Source organism: Giraffa tippelskirchi, chromosome 12 (assembly GCF_054371585.1).
Source record: "Giraffa tippelskirchi isolate mGirTip1 chromosome 12, T2T-mGirTip1v1.2.pri, whole genome shotgun sequence".
NCBI lineage: Eukaryota > Metazoa > Chordata > Mammalia > Artiodactyla > Giraffidae > Giraffa > Giraffa tippelskirchi.
Window position 1 is genome coordinate 33,017,184 of NC_137286.1, and position 18,282 is coordinate 33,035,465.

At 45.3% G+C, this 18,282-nt stretch overlaps 1 protein-coding gene across 14 annotated transcripts in view; it reads left to right on the forward strand.

Annotated features, from left to right (window-relative positions):
• PML (PML nuclear body scaffold) overlaps positions 1–18,282 on the forward strand; it is a 51,546-nt gene that overhangs the window by 13,730 nt on the left and 19,534 nt on the right. For 8 of the 14 annotated variants that reach the window (XM_081551465.1, XM_081551462.1, XM_081551474.1 and 5 more), the window contains exons 3-4: positions 12,272–12,852; positions 14,589–14,659. In XM_081551465.1, coding sequence (XP_081407591.1) covers positions 12,272–12,852; positions 14,589–14,659 — 652 coding nt within the window. Of the gene's footprint in view, positions 1–6,501; positions 6,612–12,271; positions 12,853–14,588; positions 14,660–14,771; positions 17,238–18,282 lie in introns of those variants that run through there. The other 6 variants (XM_081551463.1, XM_081551468.1, XM_081551471.1 and 3 more) reach the window with 4 other exon arrangements.

An 18,282-nucleotide genomic window follows, 5' to 3' on the forward strand; every position in this document is an offset into this window, starting at 1 on the left:
ACTTTGACAAAAAAAAAAGATTGTGAAGTAATATTAGACTTGTTGTTCAATTGGTAAGTCATGTCTGACTGCAGTGTGCCTGGCTCCTCTCTCCTCCACTGTCTCCCGAAGTTTGCTCAGATTCATGTCGGTGATATTATCTAACCATCTCATCCTCTGCTGCCCACTTCTCCTATTGCCTTCAATCTTTCCCAGCCTCCAGAGTCTTTTCCAGTGAGTTGGCTCTTTGCATCAGGAGGCCAAAGTATTGGAGCTTAAACTTCAGCAACAGTCCTTCCAATGAGTATTCAGGGTTGATTTCCTTTAGAATTGCTGGTTTGATCTCCTTGCCGTCCAAGGGACTCTGCTGAGTCTTCTCCAACACCACAGTTCAAAAGCATCAGTTCTTCAGCGTTCAGCCTTCTTTATGGTCCAGCTCTCACATCCATACACGATTACTGGAAAAACCATAGCTTTGACTAGACAGACCTTTGTTGGCAAAGTAATGTCTCTGCTTTTTAATACACTGTCTAGGTTTGTCATAGCTTTCCTTCCAAGGAGCAAGCGTCTTAATTTCATGGCTGCAGTCACCATCTGCAGTGATTTTGGAGCCCAAGAAAATAAAGTTTCTCACTATTTCCCTTGTTTCCCCATCTATTTGCCATGAAGTGATGGGGCTGGATGCCATGATCTTCATTTTTTCAGTGTTGAATTTTAAGCCAGCTTTTTCACTCTCCTCTCTCACTTTCATCAAGAGGCTCTTTAGTTCCTCTTCACTTTCTGCCATAAGGGTGATGTCATCTGTATGTCTGAAGTTATTGATATTTCTCCCAGCAATCTTGACTATAGCTTGTGCTTCATTCAGCCCATCATTTTGCATGATTGCTCTGCATATAAGTTAAATAGGCAAGGTGACAATATACAGCCTTACCGTACTCCTTCCCCAATTTTGAACCAGTCCATTGTTCCATGTCCAGTTCTAACTGTTGCTTCTTGACCTGCATACAGGTTTTGCTGGAGACAGGTAAGGTAGTCTGGTATTCCCATCTGTTTAAGGATTTTCCATGGTTTGTTGTGATCCACACAGTCAAGGCTTTAGTGTAGTCAATGAAGCAAAAGTAGATGTTTTTCTGGAATTCTCTTTTTTTCTATGATCCAGCAGATGTGGCAGTTTGATCTCTAGTTCCTTTGCCTTTTCTAAATCCAGCTTGAACATCTGGAAGTTCTCAGTTCATGTTCTATTGAAGCCTGGCTTGATGTGAAATGAGTGCAACTGTACAATAGTTTGAACATTCTGTGGCATTGCCCTTCTTTGGGATTGGAATGAAAACTGATTTTTTCCAGTCCTGTGGCCACTGCTGAGTTTTCCATATTTGCTGGCATATTGAGCACAGCACTTTAACAGCATCATCTTTTAGGATTTGAAATAGCTCAACTAGAATTCCATCATCTCCGCTAGCTTTGTTTGTAGTGATGCTTCCTAAGGCCCACTTGGCTTCGCACTCCAGAATGTCTGGCTTTAGCTGAGTGATTACACCATCGTGGTTATCTGGGTCATTAAAATCTTTTTAGTATAGTTCTTCTGTGTATTCTTGCCACCTCTTCTTAATATCTTCTGCTTCTGTTAGGTCCATAGCATTTCTGTCCTTTATTGTGCCCATCTTTGCATGAAATGTTCCCTCGGTAGCTCTAATTTTCTTGAAAAGATCTCTAGTTTTTCCCGTTCTATTGTTTTCATCTATTTGTTTTCATTGTTCACTTAGGAAGGCTTTCTTATCTCTCCTTGCTTTTCTTTGGAACTCTGCATTCAGGTGGATATATCTTTCCTTTTCTCCTTTGCCTTTCACTTCTCTTCTTTTCTCAGCTATTTGTAAGGCCTCCTCAGACAGTCATTTAGCCTTTTTTGCATTTCTTTTTCTTGGGGATGGTCTTGGTCACTGCCTCCTGTACAGTGCCATGAACCTCTGTCCATAGTTCTTCAAGCACTCTGTCTTTCAGATCTAATCCCTTGAATCTATTTGTCACTTCCACTGTATAATCATAAGGGATTTGATTTAGGTCATGCCTTAATGGCCTAATAGTTTTCCCTACTTTCTTCAATTTAAGTCTGAATTTTGCAATATTGAGTTCATGATCTGAGCCACAATCAGCTCCTAGTCTTGTTTTTCTGATGTATAGAGCTTCTCCATCTTCGACTGCAAAGAATATAATCAATCTGATTTTGGTATTGACCATCTGGTGATGTCCAGATGTCATTTTTTTAGAGCTTTATAGACTTTGCTGAATTATCGTTCAGCATCAAATGTTCACCAGGAGAGTCCTGAGGACAGATTCATTTGCTTTTTCTGTCTTAATGCCTAAAGATACTTTTCATTCCTGAGGTTTATTAATTTAACCAAGCTGTCTTAGTGTTGAGCATTTTGTGTCAAATTATTCTAGAACCTGACTTGCTCCTTTAGTCTAAAAGTTCTATTTCAGTGAAAATTTTTTATGTTACCCCTCCTCCTCTTTCTTCCTCTTACTTATTTTCCTCTTGCTCTATTACCTTTAGTATTACAGTTTTTAATTTATGGTTTTATTGCTTTTCAGATTAATAATCTTAACAGTATTACTACATCAACTGTAGTCTGCCAAGTTCCTCTATCCAAAGGATTATCCTGGCAAGAATACTTGAGTGGGTTGCCATTTCCTACTCCAGGGGATCTTCCAGACCCAGGGATTGAGCCTGAGTCTCCTGCAGCTCCTGCACTGGCAGGAGACTTCTTTACCCACTAGTGCCATCTGGGAAGCCCCCATAAAGTGAAAGTGAAAGTCGCTCAGCCGTGTCCAACTGTTTGCGACCCCATGGACTCCATGGAATTCTCCAGGCCACAATGCTGGAGTGGGTAGCCTTTCCCTTCTCCAGGGGATCTTCCCAACCCAGGGATCGAGCCCAGATCTCCTGCATTGCAGGCAAATTCTTTACCAGCTGAGCCACAAGTTATTGCTATCTCGATCATCAAATATCATTTTTCTTATTCATGGCTTTAGTTAATTGATTGTTTAAACCATTTCCATCTGTTTTGCCATTTTATTTATTGAAATTAGGTTGATCTAAATAAAATAGCTTGATAATCACTATCTATGTGATAAACTTTGTCTTGTTGTCTTGCAAGATTTACTGACATGTAAATCATCGTGTTCATGTTGACTGGTATTCAATACTATATAATTATAGTATATTATTATACAACTCAATGAATTTGCCAAAGTGATCTAACTTTGCTCAAAAACTTGTATCTCCTTCATTAATATATAACTTACACATCACTTAAAATATTTCCTGCACTTGCTAACTATTCTGGCAGTACTTCCAAGGGGCATCATTGCAATCACTTAAGCTAATGATGGTAATCACATTTTAGAAATACTATGTGGAGGCACTAGGAAGGGTTGACTGGAGAGACCAGGGGCAAGGAGGCCTACTAAGGAACAGTCTTAAAGGCATCTAAGTCATAACTGGGGCAAGAACAAAGGCAGTATTGTTGGGACTTGCTATGACAGATTTAGGAACTAGAATTCTGCCTTAATCATCTCTACATTTTAGCCCCATACCTGCAACATAGTTGGTATTCAGTCATTATATTTAAGTAAATGAAGATAGAATTTAACAAGACTTAACGATGAGTAATTGTTGAAGCAGTCTAGGAGGGGAGGAGTCTGGAATTCCCCTTGATCTTTGGCTTGAGTGGCCTTTGGATGGTAGTTCCCTTCACTGCCATAAAGAGGGAAGGAGAGGCAGGGACCCCATGCAGCAGTGCACCTGCTAAATGAGTGATGTGGCCCAACAGAACACTGATCACCCCGTCTTGAAAACAGAGACCTACACAGAAAAGAGTGGGGAAGGAAAAGTACAAATTTTCTCTTCCTCTTTCTTGGTTGTGGGGCCAGTATAAGGAGATAGTGTAAAATAGACAAGGCTTCCTTCTCTCCTCTTTCCTAACTTCTCTTATCTTCCTAAGACCTCAGGTTTCCCCATCTCTGCCACCACCTTCTCAGCCAATGACTAGTTAATGGATAATGCTTTCACTCTCGTTGAGTGTCTTGGCATCTCCAACTATGCATCTCCTCTCCTGGCTTCAGAAATCGTATTTCCTCAACTGTGTACCCTGGAGATAGCAGGAAATCAGTCTCATTAAATGCATTCATACTGCTGTACAAATGACTAATGGATGCCTTTAATTCCCCTCTAGTTAATTATTTGAATTTCCAAAGGAGGCCGTTCCTTTCACTACCCCTCAGAAGTGAAAGCTCCCAGTCACCTTGTTGAGATGGGGGTGTGACGTGGACAGTTTTTCTGTCACCATTCACCAAGCCAGGCCCTGCCCTGGAATTTTGCTCTGGGGCCAGCTCTCCTCCACGGGTTCTGTTTTCATAGGATTTTTGCTTCTTGCGTTCTGAGGATGCAAGATTCCTAGGACAGCATAAGGGCATGCTGCTGTGGTCCTCGTGGGAGGTGAGGCTGGTTTAGGGTGGCATGTCCCTGCTGGAAAGGGAGCAGCCCAGACACCACACTCAGTGGTGATATTTCCTTACTGCCCGAGGTTGAGAGGCTCACCCACCAGCAGCAGGGCTAGCTCCCCTCCCCGCACACCCAGCCCCGCTAGGTGCTTAATGCCCTCTCTGCTTTGACGACTCCACAATGTCCACTGTGTACCTGGCAATGTGTTGGTTGCTTCCCATACACCAGCCCCTCATCTTTGTAACCATCTGTGAGACAGAATCTTTATCCTTATTGTATCAATGGGGAAATTAAGACTCAGAGAGAGAACGTAATTCACTCATGGTCTCATGGATAGGAATCATGGAAGAGCTCCCGATACCTTGTCCACTGTCAGGTGGCCTCTGGCATGGATGTTTAGACACAGGCAGCTTAGGAATGGGAAGACTGAGAACCCAGGGAACTTATTGGAGCTTCAGTTAAAATATGCATAGTGCAGTCAATTCACTGCACAGTCATAAAGAAATAAACCGAACAATGTATCCCAAAACAGAAGAGATAGAGCTTTGTTGTAATTCCCAGTTGGAATGTTCTCTGTTGGTTCCCCATTGTTTCCTATTTAAAGTCCAAACTCCTTTGTTTAGAATTGATTATGGAAACTTTTGGAAAATCTCAGTACATGAAAAGGGGGAGGGAGGAAGAGAAAGAGGTAACTGCTATCAGTATAGAATTTTTCCTTTTCTTCCTGATGTCTCTATAATTATATAAAACAGAATGAACATCCCTGAGTGTCACAAAGTGTAATTTCCTTAAAATAGGAGCTCGTGCATGTCTTTTCAAAAAATAGACCATTTTGAATTTTCAGGCAACTCCATCTGTTGATTGTATGATTTCTTCCATTTCTTCCTTGGTTATAAGGTCTTTACGATCATGAGAGTAAATAGCCAACTATTATATCCCCGTGGTGTAATTTTTCATATTTAACTCTGATTCATCAAAAATATATCTTGTTGTAGCGTATGAGGCAAAGCTCTAACTTGATTTATCCCCCCCCATAACCAGTTTTTCTGATAAAATTGTTGAAAAACCCTTTAATGTCCATTAGTTTGGGATGCTCTTTTTCATTATATAAAATGCTGTATTCTGATAGATGCCAGGGTCTCTTTCAGGACTATCTGTTTTGCTGATCTTTCCCTTGGTTATTAGACCAGTACATTAATAATGGTAGTTCTATAATGTTGTCAGTGGCACTGAAAATCCCCATCCTTACATGGATTTTTCAAAAAATTTCTTATCTCTTTGATCTGTTTACTCCTTCGTGTGAAATTTAGAATGAGTTGGTTAAGTTTTAAAATCATTCTTGGGACTTCCCTCATTGTCCAGTGGTTAAGAATCTGCCTTCCAATGCAGGAGATGCAGGTTCGATCCCTGGTCGGGAAAATAAGATTCCACAAGCTGAGTGGCAACTAAACCCACATGCCACAACTAGAGAGCCCACGCATTTTAGAGCCCATACTCCGAAACTGGAAGCCCCCCAAGCACTTTAGAGCCCATGCTCCAAAACTGGAGAAGCCCCCCACACTGTAACTAGAGCAAGCCCACACACCGCAGCGAAGACCCAGCACAGCCAAAAATAATAATAATAATAAAAATTTTTTAATTGCTCTAAAATCTCATTCAGAGTTTGGCTAAAATTGCTTCAAACCTTTATATTAACTTCAGAAAAATTAATATAATAATAGACTCTGTAGTTGGGACCTTGATACACTCTTTCATTTTTTAGTTAGTGGGTTTTTTGTCCTTTAGTCTATATAAGTTCTACATGTTTCTTGTTAGGATTATGTCTAGGTTTTGGGGTTTTTTTTTAGCATTTTAAAAAGTGCTGTTGTGAATGGGAACTGGAAAATATTTACCATATTTCTTTTTGTTTGTTTTGCTGGAATAGAATTAAGCTATTTTAATTCTGGCATATTGATTCTATGGTGTTTTAGTTCATTCTTTTGAGTATTCCAGGAGTAAATAAGTGCCCTTTTACTCTTCAGAGCTATACCTTTCTGCATTAAGTCCGGATCCTTATCATGGAGCTCCTGTGGGCAGGTGCCCACCTCACCTCTGTCACCCCTAAAAATGCCAAGCACACAGGAAGTGCTCAGTAAGTATCTTTAGAATGAAGAACCCTAAGCCACAGACGTCATTAGTAGTCTTGGGTGGCAGCCCATGAAGGGCCATTCTGATTCAGGGTCTGCACCTCAGTCTTAGCAGAAAGTTGGGGGCTTTGGGCCCCAGGGTGTCTGTTGTAGGCCCCCGAACAGATAGAGACCTGAAGCTAATTGTCTCCTTCCATCCAGAGGGGGAGTGGTGAAGGTATCGCTCAGCGGTAGAGCATTTGACTGCAGAGAGGAAGTGGTGGCTGGTTTCCCTTGGGAGATCGCACTTGGGGCGGAAGGGGCCAAAGAAGAGGAGCCAGCAGAGACCGTGGTCCACCCAGCAAGTCTTGCTCTCCCTCCAGCCAGGTCACTCTAGGTGTCCCCTTCCCAGGTCTGGAGCACTCTTCTTTTCTAATTTTTTTTTTTTTTGATGTGGACTATTTTTAATAGTCTTCACTGAATTTGTTAACAATATTGTGTCTGTTTTATGTTTTGGTTTTTTGGCCACGAGGCGTGTGGGATGTTAGCTCCCAGACCAGGGATTTAACCTATACCCCCTGAGTTGGAAGGTGACATCTTAACCATTGGACCACCAGGGAAGTCCCTATGGAGCCCCTTTTCTGAGGAAGGGACACTCACTACACACTCAGCCCCTCTCCCATGGACCCAAAGCTGGGAAAATGACAGCTGCTTCTAGTTCTCCCTTTATGTCTATAGCCTACCTAATTGCCCACATCTAATAGAATTCTGTTCTTTAATTAAAAACGTAGGTAATGCATTCACACAGTGCAACCATGAGAGCAAACTCAAAGGTGTACAGTGAAATGTCTTACTCCACCTCTGCCCTGCCCCATCCCATAACTAATAATTTGTAACCTTTTAAGGTTTCTTATTCAGATGCAATAAAATATGAATATATTCTTATTTTTCTCCATTTGTATACAAAGAGTAGCATCCTATATGTACACTTCCACATCTTGATTTATTTAAAATCTACATCATCATAACTGAATACAGTATATGCTGGTCACTGTTCTAACCTTATATATATATAACACATCTAATCCTCCTAATACTCCTGTTATTATCCTTATTTTGCCAGGGAGATTTTTGCCTCTAATGAACCTCCTCTGTTTTTTCCAGCTGTATATACTCTGTTGCACAAGTGCATCTTAATTTATGTAACTCTTTGACTAGTGATGGGCACTTAGGTTGTTTCTATTCTTTGCTATTATGGGCTGTATTACATTGTACAGATTTATGCATGGAGATAGAGCTGTAGAAAAGAAATCTGGGGGGGGGTTTGCTGGGTCAAAGGATAAATACATTTGTAATTGTGATGAATATTGCCAAATTTCCCTCTCTAGAATTACTCATTCTTTTCATAATTCTTAGCATTTCTCATTAATAGTGTCATTAGAGAACACTAATATTTCAGTCAATTATAATCACAGTCTTTGTTAAAAACATTCATGAAGGACTTATTTGATCTTCTCCAGCACTCCCATATGAGGTGGGAATTATCCGTATTTTACAGATAAGAAAACCGAGGTCCAGAGAGGTTACATGACCTGCCAAGGAAGGGCACAGAGCTGAGGTCAGATCCGCATCTGCCCAGCTTTCTTGTCTGCTCCCCCTACCACTTACCTCAGTCACTGGCCCTGCCTCACAGGCTAGGTGAGTCTCTGTTACTTAGATCCAGTGTGCTGAGGCTGGAGGAGTTGAAGGCTTATGACCCAGTAGTGACCCCCATTCCCCTTTCCACACATTTTTCTGTCTCCAGAGAAGCTTTGCTAGTATGAAATGAGTCTCCTCTGTTTGATCAAGAGGTTCAAGCCCTGGGACTTACCACCTTGGGTGACTTGGGATGGTTGAGAACTGGCAAAACTGAGGACCCGTACCTGGTACCTGGTGCCAAGACTTTGGAACTGGGCTGGCCAGCAGACTCTCTGTTGACATTTCTGGGACAAGTTGATCTCAGTAATTGAGACCAAAGTGGCCCCAGCTAAAATCCTTTCTCCTGGCCTTAGATGGGCTTACTTGTTATTCTCATTGCTGACGAGACTAAATTACAGCAGTATTTCTAGGGAAGTAACTAATGTTTTTCCTGGTAATATTTTTTTTAATTTATGGATTAGTTAACCTCTGGCTACGCTGGGTCGTCGCTGCTGCATGCAGGCTGTCTCTAGTGCAGCGAACCGGGGCTGCACTCTAGTCGTGGTACTCAGGTTTCGCATGACACTGGCTTCTCTTGTTGACAGAGCACAGGCTCTAGGGCATACTGCTGCTGCTGTTGCTGCTAAGTCGCTTCAGTCATATCCGACTCTGTGCGACCCCATGGACTGCAGCCCACCAGGCTCCTCCGTCCATGGGATTTTCCAGGCAAGAGTACTGCAGTGGGGTGCCATTGCCTTCTCCACTAGGGCATACAGGCTTCAGTAGTTGTGGCACCCAGGCTTAGTCACCTCATTGCATGTGGGCTCTTCCTGAACCTGGGGTCAAACCCATGTTCTCTGCCTTGGCAGGCAGATTCTTAACCACCAGATCACAGGGAAGTCCTCCTGGTACTATGTGAAGAGTAATATTTACAATGTTTCCGAGCTGGACTCTGAGCCCGGCTACTTGGGTTTTAGTGAGTTTCCCATTGTTGCTGTAACAATTTACCACAAAGTTAGGGGCTTGAACCATTACAGATAGATGGTTCTTTACCTCTGGAGGTCAGAAGTCTGTAGTAGGTCTCATTGAGCTACAATCGAGATGTCTGTAGGACTGTGTTCCTTATGGAGGCTCTTGAGGAGAGTTCATTTTCTTGTCTTTTCCAGCTTCTAGAGGCTGCCTGCATTCTTTTCTTTTTTTTTAATATTGTTTATTTATTTATTTGACTGCTCCCAGTCTTAGTTGCAGCACATGGAATGTTTAGTTTTGGCATGTGGGATCTAGTTTCCTGACCAGGGATCGAACCCTGGACCCTGCATTTGGAAAGCAGAGTCTTAGCCACTAGACCTCCAGGGAAGTCCCTGCCTACATTCTGTATTTCATGATCCCCTGCCACCTTTAAAGCCACCAGGACAGTATCACTGTGACCTCCGCTTCCTCTCCCTCTCTCACTCTTCTGCCTCTTTCCTCTTTCCCCTATGAGGTCTCCTGTGATTACATTGGGTCCACCCAGATAATCCAAGATAATCTTCCCATCTCAAGATCCTTAATGTAATCACACCTATCAAGTCATTTTTGCCATGTAAAATGAAGTGAAGTGAAAGTCGCTCAGTCGAGTCCAACTCTTTGCGACCCTGTGGCCTATACAGTCCATGGAATTCTGCATGTCAGAATACTGGAGTGGGTAGCCTTTCCCTTCTCCAGGGGATCTTCCCTGCCCAGGGATCGAACCCAGGTCTCCCACATTGCAGGTGGATTCTTTACCAACTGAGCCACAAGGGAAGCCCAAGAATACCGGAGTGGGTAGGCCATCCTTCCATCCTTTCTCCAGCAGATCTTCCCAACCCAGAAATTGAACTGGGGTCTCCTGCGTTGCAGGCAGATTCTTTACCAACTGGGCTATCAGGGAAGCCCTTCTTGCCATGTGAGGTGTCATATTCAGGTTCCAGGAATTAGTACTTGAGTGCACACCATTATTCTGCCTACTACCATTTGCTTCTGGACTCTCTTCACTTTCTAACTGTGTGACCTTGAACAAGTTATTGTACCTCATGCTTACTTTCTCCATCCTTAAAATGGGAACAATGATAATTCCCACTCCATAGGATTGTTATAAGGATTAAGTGAGTTGATATTTGTGAAATGTTTCTAAGTGTCTTGACACATAGTAAATATTGTGGAAGTGTCTGCTGGCTAAAATATATTAAATAAATAAAAATATACACTCTCTTTGACCTAGCGATTCTATTATTTTGTAATATATTTCATAGAAACAAAAGGATCTATGCATTAGGCTACATAAAGCATTGTCCATATTGGTGGGGGGGAAGTGCACAAACAGGAAATCACTGGAATGCCCGTTAACACAGGGTTCTGCAACACCCTGGGCTGCAGACCCATACCGATCAGAAACCTGTTAGGAACTGGCGAGGAGCGTAGAAGGCTTCATCTGCTGCTGCACATTGCTCTCATTACTGCCTGAACCACCTCTTGCCACCCCTCCCCCAACCCCTCCCCCCTCCCCTGCACACACCCCTCCCACCCACCCTGTGGAAAAATTGTCTTCCACTAAACTGGTCCAATGGATTATTAGTAGGATGACTCACTGTGGTTCATCTGGAATGTAATGGAGCTATTAAAGAATACATTACATTAGTCCATCCTAAAGGAGACCAGTCCTGGGTGTTCATTGGAAGGACTGATGTTGAAGCTGAAACTCCAATACTTTGGCCACCTGATGCAAAGAGCTGACTCATTTGAAAAGACCCTGATGCTGGGAAAGATTGAGGGCAGGAGGAAAAAGGGACGACAGAGGAGGAGATAGTTGGATGGCATCACCGTCTCAATGGACATAGGTTTGGGTGGACTCCAGGAGTTGGTGATGGACAGGGAGGCCTGGCGTGCTGCGGTTCATGCGGTCTCAAAGAGTCGGACATGACTGAGCGACTGAACTGGACTGAAGATTATGCTTGTAGACCTAGATGAGGAGTGTCCTGAACAAAAGTTAAATTAGAGGAGGAAGTTACAAAATAATCGTTTAGCATGATCTGATTTTTTTTTAAAAAAACATCAACCTGCCCAAAATTGTTGTAGGTATGAGTCAGTTATTTAACCTCTGAACATCTTGATTTCTTCTATCTGTGAAGTGAGGATAATAATAATTCTCTCTTAAGAAACTCTACCCAGGATTAAGTGAGATGAAATGTATCAAGTCCTTAGAATTCTGCTAGCAGCAGAAGAGTGTGAATATTTATGTGAAGTGGTTTGAAGAGCCAGAGGTGTGAAGAATGCACCCAGGATGCTCCCCTGGTTGCCTCTGAGGTGAAGAAAAGAAATTCAGAAGTGCTGGGTGCTCCTGATGACGATTAACTCTGCTTTTTTTAAAAAAAATTTTATTTAATTGGAGGATAATTACTTTACAATATTGTGATGGTTTTTGCCATACATCGACATGAATCAGCCATGGGTATACATGTGTCCCCCCATCCTGAAACCCCCTCCCACCCCCCTCCCTACCTTATCCCTTTGGCTTGTCCCAGAGCACTAGCTTTGGGTACCCTGCTTCACGCATCGAACTTGCACGGGTCATCTATTTTACATATGGGAATGTACATATTTCAATGCTATTCTCTCAAATCATCCCACCCTCGCCTTCTCCTATAGAGTCCAAAAGTCTGTTCTTTACATCTGTGTCTCTTTTGCTGCCCTGCATGTAGGATCTTTGTTACTGTCTTTCTAAATTACATATATATGTGTTAATATACAGTATTTCATGGATGGAGGCTAGCTATTACTACTTTAGTAACTTTTTTATGTTCTAATAAGTTTTATTGGTAGTTTGGATACTATCACCATAACCAGAAACACTGAACTGAGAAAAACACAGACGTAGAAACATACCAGGATTCAAAGTTTTGTAACTTTTTTGAAGAGGCATTTAATAAAGAATATTTAAAGAGAAAAAGAAAGCAGAAATGCCCTAAATCAGGCCAACCTTCTGTGTCCGCAGCATTTACTGCCGAGGCTGCTCCAAGCCCCTGTGCTGCTCATGTGCGCTCCTGGATAGAGGCCACAGCGAGCTCAAGTGCGACATCAGCACGGAGATCCAGCAGCGGCAGGATGAGCTGGACACCATGACCCAGGACCTGCAGGAGCAGGACCGCGCCTTTGGGGCAGCGCAGGCGCAGATGCGCTGTGCCGTCAGCCAGCTGGGCCGTGTACGCGCTGACACTGAGGAGTTCATCCGTGAGCGCGTGCGCGAGGTGGTAGCGCACGTGCTAGAGCAGGAGCGTGTGCTGCTGGAAGGCGTGGGTGTGCGGTACCAGCGCGACTACGAAGAGATAGCGGGCCAGCTGGGCCGGCTGGATGCCGTGCTACAGCGGATCCGTATGGGCAGCGCGCTGGTGCAGAGGATGAAACTGTACGCCTCGGATCAGGAGGTGCTGGACATGCATGATTTCCTGCGCAAGGCACTCCACCAGCTGCGCCAGGAGAAGCCCCAGAGCCTGCGAGCCACCGTCCGCACAGACAGCTTCGACGAATTCAGGGTGCGCCTGCAGGACCTCGTCTCTTGCATCACCCAGGGTACGGGTAAGCCACCATCACCTCTTTGCTGGCCTGTTTACCCTGTGAGGGCTTGGGCCTGCCGCTGCCCTTGGGGAAAGGCGGGTGGAAAAGATCAGCCCCGTAAGAGGATCAGTGACGTAAGAGGATCAGTGACGTAAGAGGAAACTGTGGGGTTTTTATTAAGTCTCTTGGGTTTGATCACATCATAGATTACAGAGCGCGGGATAAGTCTGAAGGAGTGGAAGCGGAAGCCTGCAGCCACCCAGAAGGGTCACGTCTGACTGATTTACAAGACCCTAGGTATTAGTTGTGATCTTGTGACCCTCAAGGAAGTTGAAAGTGAAAGTCACTCAGTTGTGTCCAACTCTGCGATCCCATGAACTGTAGCCGCCAGGCTCCTCTGTCCGTGGAATTCTCCAGGCAAGGGGGGCTGGAGTAGGTTGCCAATTCCTTCTCCAGGGAATCTTCCTGACCCAGGGATTGAACCCCGGTATCCTGCATTGCAGGCAGATTCTTTACCGTTTGAGCCACTGGGGGAAGCCCCTCAAGGAACTTAAGAAACTATAAAGCTGAGAACCATACCCTGTATCATTTTAGCCCCAGAGGGGCCAACCACTTCAGGAGGTTCTCATAAGCGCCCTGTGCCCAGCAACAGAGAAGTCAACAGGAACGTGAGGTTTGGGTGGGGCTGAGAACCATCACCACCACCGCTCCTACCCCCCACCCCCCTCCCCTGGTTGGGTGCTTACCCAAAACCAGGCTAGGGCTCAGCGGAGGAGATCTTTTGCCCCTGGGATGGCCTGCCATCTGGACTAGCTGCCTACCTTTGTGGGCCCTGCCTGGTATTGGGCACTGGGGAAGTGGGGAGACAGAGGACCAGTTTTTGACCTGGAGTTGTCCAATCCAACTGGGAGACAAGGTTGGGGCACATTATGTGGCTGGAGAATGAGACAGTGCTTGGCTCTGCAGCCCAAATCCAGGAGTTACAGCAGCTTTCTAGGTGCTGGAGGCAGCAAGGAGGCTTCCAAGACACACAGCGGCTGCACAGGAGGGCCTCCAAGGCTGGGGAGGCTGAAATGGCTCTTTGACGAAATCTCCGGTTCTGGTGTGAGGATGCCCTTTCACTGAGAAAGGGGAGGGAAGCCTCAGAATCTGAAGGTTCTTGGGCAGATGGCAGTGATGGAGACCTGCTCACTCCTGTCCTCGGAGCTCCTGGATGTGGATTCATCAAAATGCAGTCCTAGCGTGGACATGCTCCTTCTCCACCTAGGTGGTGACTATTACCGCATGTACAGGAAATGACCTCCATAGAGTTTAAACAGCTTGCCTCGGTGGTGGCAGAGAGAGGAGTTATTTTATCTTCCAGCATGAGAGATTTAGATTTAATAAAAACAGGCCACAGGTCAGAAGAGTGTCATGGAACTCGCACTGTGTAGGGAAATCAGTGAGCAGTAACGCTGTTAGGATTGTCCATGCTTTGCCTTGGTGGCGGCTCCAAGATGGAGAGAGCTGTGCTTGGGGTCTGGAGCCAAAGGCAAGTGCTCTCCCATGCCACCCCTCTCTTCCTTCTAGGTGAGTTTATGCCCACTGCAATCAGGGAGCTTTCTTTCCAACTACAGCCACTCCATGGAGCTGCCAGAGGCCCTGGAAAATGGGTCTCCAGGAAAAGCAACAGGGACATTTCCTTTGTCACTGTCCTAAGACAGGATGCCTCTCACCAGGGATGTCCCTGACCTGCCCATGACCTCTTTGTTCTCCAGATGCAGCTCTATCCAGGAGAGCCAGCCCGGAAGCTGCCAGCCCTCCCAGAGACGCTTGTGGCACTGACCCGGTGAGACGGACTTGAGGTTTGAAGGGGAGGTGGTCCATCCTGCAGGCCGGGCGGGTTGGGAGTTCCCCTCTGTCAAGAAGGAAACTGAGTCTTGCTGTCCCTGTGTCTGCAGGCAACAGAGGAGAGAGAGCACCTGATAGGATGACAGCAAGGGCCTGGACTGGAGCCTTCAATGGGAGGGGGCAGAGGAAGGGCTGGCTGGCTCTGGGCTTCTAAGTGCCATAGTAGGTCTTGATGTGTCCAGGAGGCATTAGGCCCAGGGATGGACAGGAGATAAAGAAGTGGTCTCTGGCAGGCAGGCCCTTGATAGACGTGGCAGATGACCTTCCCCTCTGTGTGCCCGATTCCAGATATGTGGCCCTTCCCCCACATATGGTTCTTGGAGAGGAATGGAGAATGAAGCCAAGAGTCAGACAGTGATTGCAGCAGCCTGGGATCCATCGATGTGATTTCAGGGCCATCTCAGTCCTAAGAGCCATAGTATTCAGGGTTGGAAAGCGCCCACACTCCCTCTCATGTGGTCATTCCCTCTGCAGCACTGCTGACCTGTAACTGTCCAGCTGTCATGTACACACCTCCAGGGACAGGAAGCTTGCTCATTCTTGAGGCTTGAGCCACTCCCATCTCTGCAGTGCTCTTAGAGTGCATCCCTGGGTGCAAATGCAGCGGCATCCTGTTAACCTGTCCTCTTGGCTACTTGCATGCATTTCTCCTCTCTCCCAGGATAAGCTTTTTCAGTTCTTCCCTGAATCAGGCACCTGGTCTGCTCCCCATCCTGGTCATCCAGGTGTGCATGCCTGTCAAGGAGCTGGGCCCAGGATTGACTGGTCCTCCATGGAAAGCAGGTCTTCTGGTGAGGGCAGTCAGCCTTTCTAGTTTTGCCATGGTGTGGCCCGTAGGAGATAGATTGCTGTAGGTTGAGGCAATCAGAAGAGGCTTTCTGTAGGAGGCAGAACTTAGCATCTGAGAGCTTTAGAGTTAGGAGAGAGAAATCTTGCAGTCTGACCTGCTCTTTTATAGAGGATGAAGCTGAGACCCCAAGAGAGGGTGTGACTTAACCCAAGGCCACACAGCATGCTAATGCTAAGGGCAGGACTTGAAGCCAGTTTCCAACTGTCTTGGGTACCGCGTTCCCATATACACACATATAAAATTTTAAAAGGACATTTAATTCTGGATATTTAGGACGAGTAATACAATCACATGGTCAGAAATTGTAATAAAAACATGGAAAGTGATAATGTCTCCCTCCCACCTTGTCCCCCATCTGACCAGTGTTTATACCCATGTTGTTGTTGTTTAGTCACTGAGTTGTGTTGGACTCTTGTAACCCCATAAACTGTAGCCTGCCAGGCTCCTCTGTCCATGAGATTTCCCTGGCAAGAATACTAGAGTGGGTTGTCATTTCCTTCTACAGGCAATCTTCCCAACCCAGGGATCAAGCCTGCATCTCCTGCATTGACAGGCTGATTCTTTACCACTGAGCCACCAGCGAAGGCCTACTGATGTATCTATCTTTATTAATTTCTTATATATCCTTCCAGAATATCTTTATGTAGTTACAAGCAAATATGACTATATATTTGCTGGTTTTTTTTGGACAAAGGTAGCACAGTGCCACGGGAGAAGGCAATGGCACCCTACTCCAGTATTCTTGCCTGGAGAATCCCAGGGACGGGGGAGCCTGGTGGGCTGCTGTCTATGGGGTCGCACAGAGTCGGACACGACTGAAGCGACTTAGCAGCAGCAGCAGCACAGTGCCACATATATATTATGCCTAGGGCACAATACCGTTGGGGAATTCTTACCTTATCATTAGGCAGGGAGCTTCCTGATGCCTTTTTACATCTGCATAGTGATCCGTGCTAAAATGGGTGTAGCATGATTTATTTAGCCAGTTCCTTGGCTATTTAGATTATTTTGATATGATAGACAATGCTAGAATGAAAAACTGTCTTCAAAGAAATTATGAATGGTGGTGAAAAGTACCCCAGGGCCACATACTGCTCTGGCTTCCAGGTGCCAGCCATTAGTTAATGAACAGCAAGAGAGCCTATGTTGTCTTGTGTGAAGAAGGTCTAGGCATTTTTCTGGGTCTCGTCTTGTGCCCTCTCACTGCCAGTTACTAAGCAGGTTGAACTTGGAGCATCAGAAGAATGCTCTGTGCAGACTCTCTTGCTTTTACTTTGGTAATAGGCTTGGGGGTGGGGATGGATGGAGCTGGGGAATGGAAGCGGGCACACCATGAGGGCAAAGGACAGGTGTGGCTGCTTGAGGGAGGCAGGCATGGTCTGGCTGTGCCAGGGAGAAGCCCCGCTTGGACCCACATTCCTGCCTTAGGAGGCAGGAACTGGGCTTCCAGCGCCAACACACATCCCTCTTGAAACTGCTGGTTTATTTTAATCCCCACCCCGTGCCTAGGCGGAGAGGATGATAAATACCAACTGGTGTAATTAACTAGGAGCGCTTGGGTAGGACGGCACCTCGGCCATTGTCCTTCTTCTCTCTCCCTTGATTCTTTTTGTAATGATGTCACAATACTTTAATGGAAAAAATAAATTGTTTTAAAACTGTAAAATAACTATGAATCAGTCACGATGATTTTTTTTTTTCTTTACTGAGCCCTCATGTGTGTCCCTGCTTCATTAACATGGGTAGGGGGTGTCAGGAAGGATGGGGCAGAGGCTGAGAGGAGCCTAGCCCTGCCTTTGGGGAGTTCACAGCCCACTTGGAAAGAGGTTCTCTTACACGCCAGCAGTTTTCAGAGACACACACAGACGGGCAGACCAAGACCTTTCCAACTCTTTTAATTTTTAAAAAAAACTTATTTATTTTTTGGCTGCGCTGTGTCTTCATTGCTCACTCGAGCTTTTTCAAGTTGCAGCAAGTGGGGGCTTCTCTCTAGTTGCGGTGTGCACGCTTCTCATTGCGGTGGCTTCTTGTTGCAGAGAACAGGCTTTTAGAACACAAGCTCAGTAGTTGTGGCACACAAACTGAGTTGCCCCTCAGCATGTTCGATCTTTCAAGATTGAACCCAAGTCCCCTGCGTTGCAAGGCAGATTCTTAACCACTGGACCACCAGGAAATTCCCCACTCTTTCATTTTTCAGTTCCGTTCAGTTCAGTCGCTCAGTCGTGTCCGACTCTTTGCAACCCCATGAATCACAGCACGCCAGTTCCTGTCCATCACCAACTCCCGGAGTCCACCCAAACCCATATCCATTGAGACGGTGATGCCATCCAACCATCTCATCCTCTGTCATCCCTTTCTCCTCCTGCCCTCAATCTTTCCCAGCATCAGGGTCTTTTCAAATGAGTCAGCTCTTTGCATCAGGTGGCCAAAGTATTGGAGTTTCAGCTTCAACATCAGTCCTTCCAATGAACACCCAGGACTGATCTCCTTTTGGATGGACTGGTTGGGTCTCCTTGCAGTCCAAGGGACTCTCAAGAGTCTTCTCCAACACCACAGTTCAAAAGCATCAATTCTTCGGCTCTCAGCTTTCTTTATAGTCCAACTCTCACATCCATACATGACTACTGGAAAAACCATAGCCTTGACTAGATGGACCTTTGTTGGCAAAGTAATGTCTCTGCTTTTTAATATGCTGTCTAGGTTGGTCATAA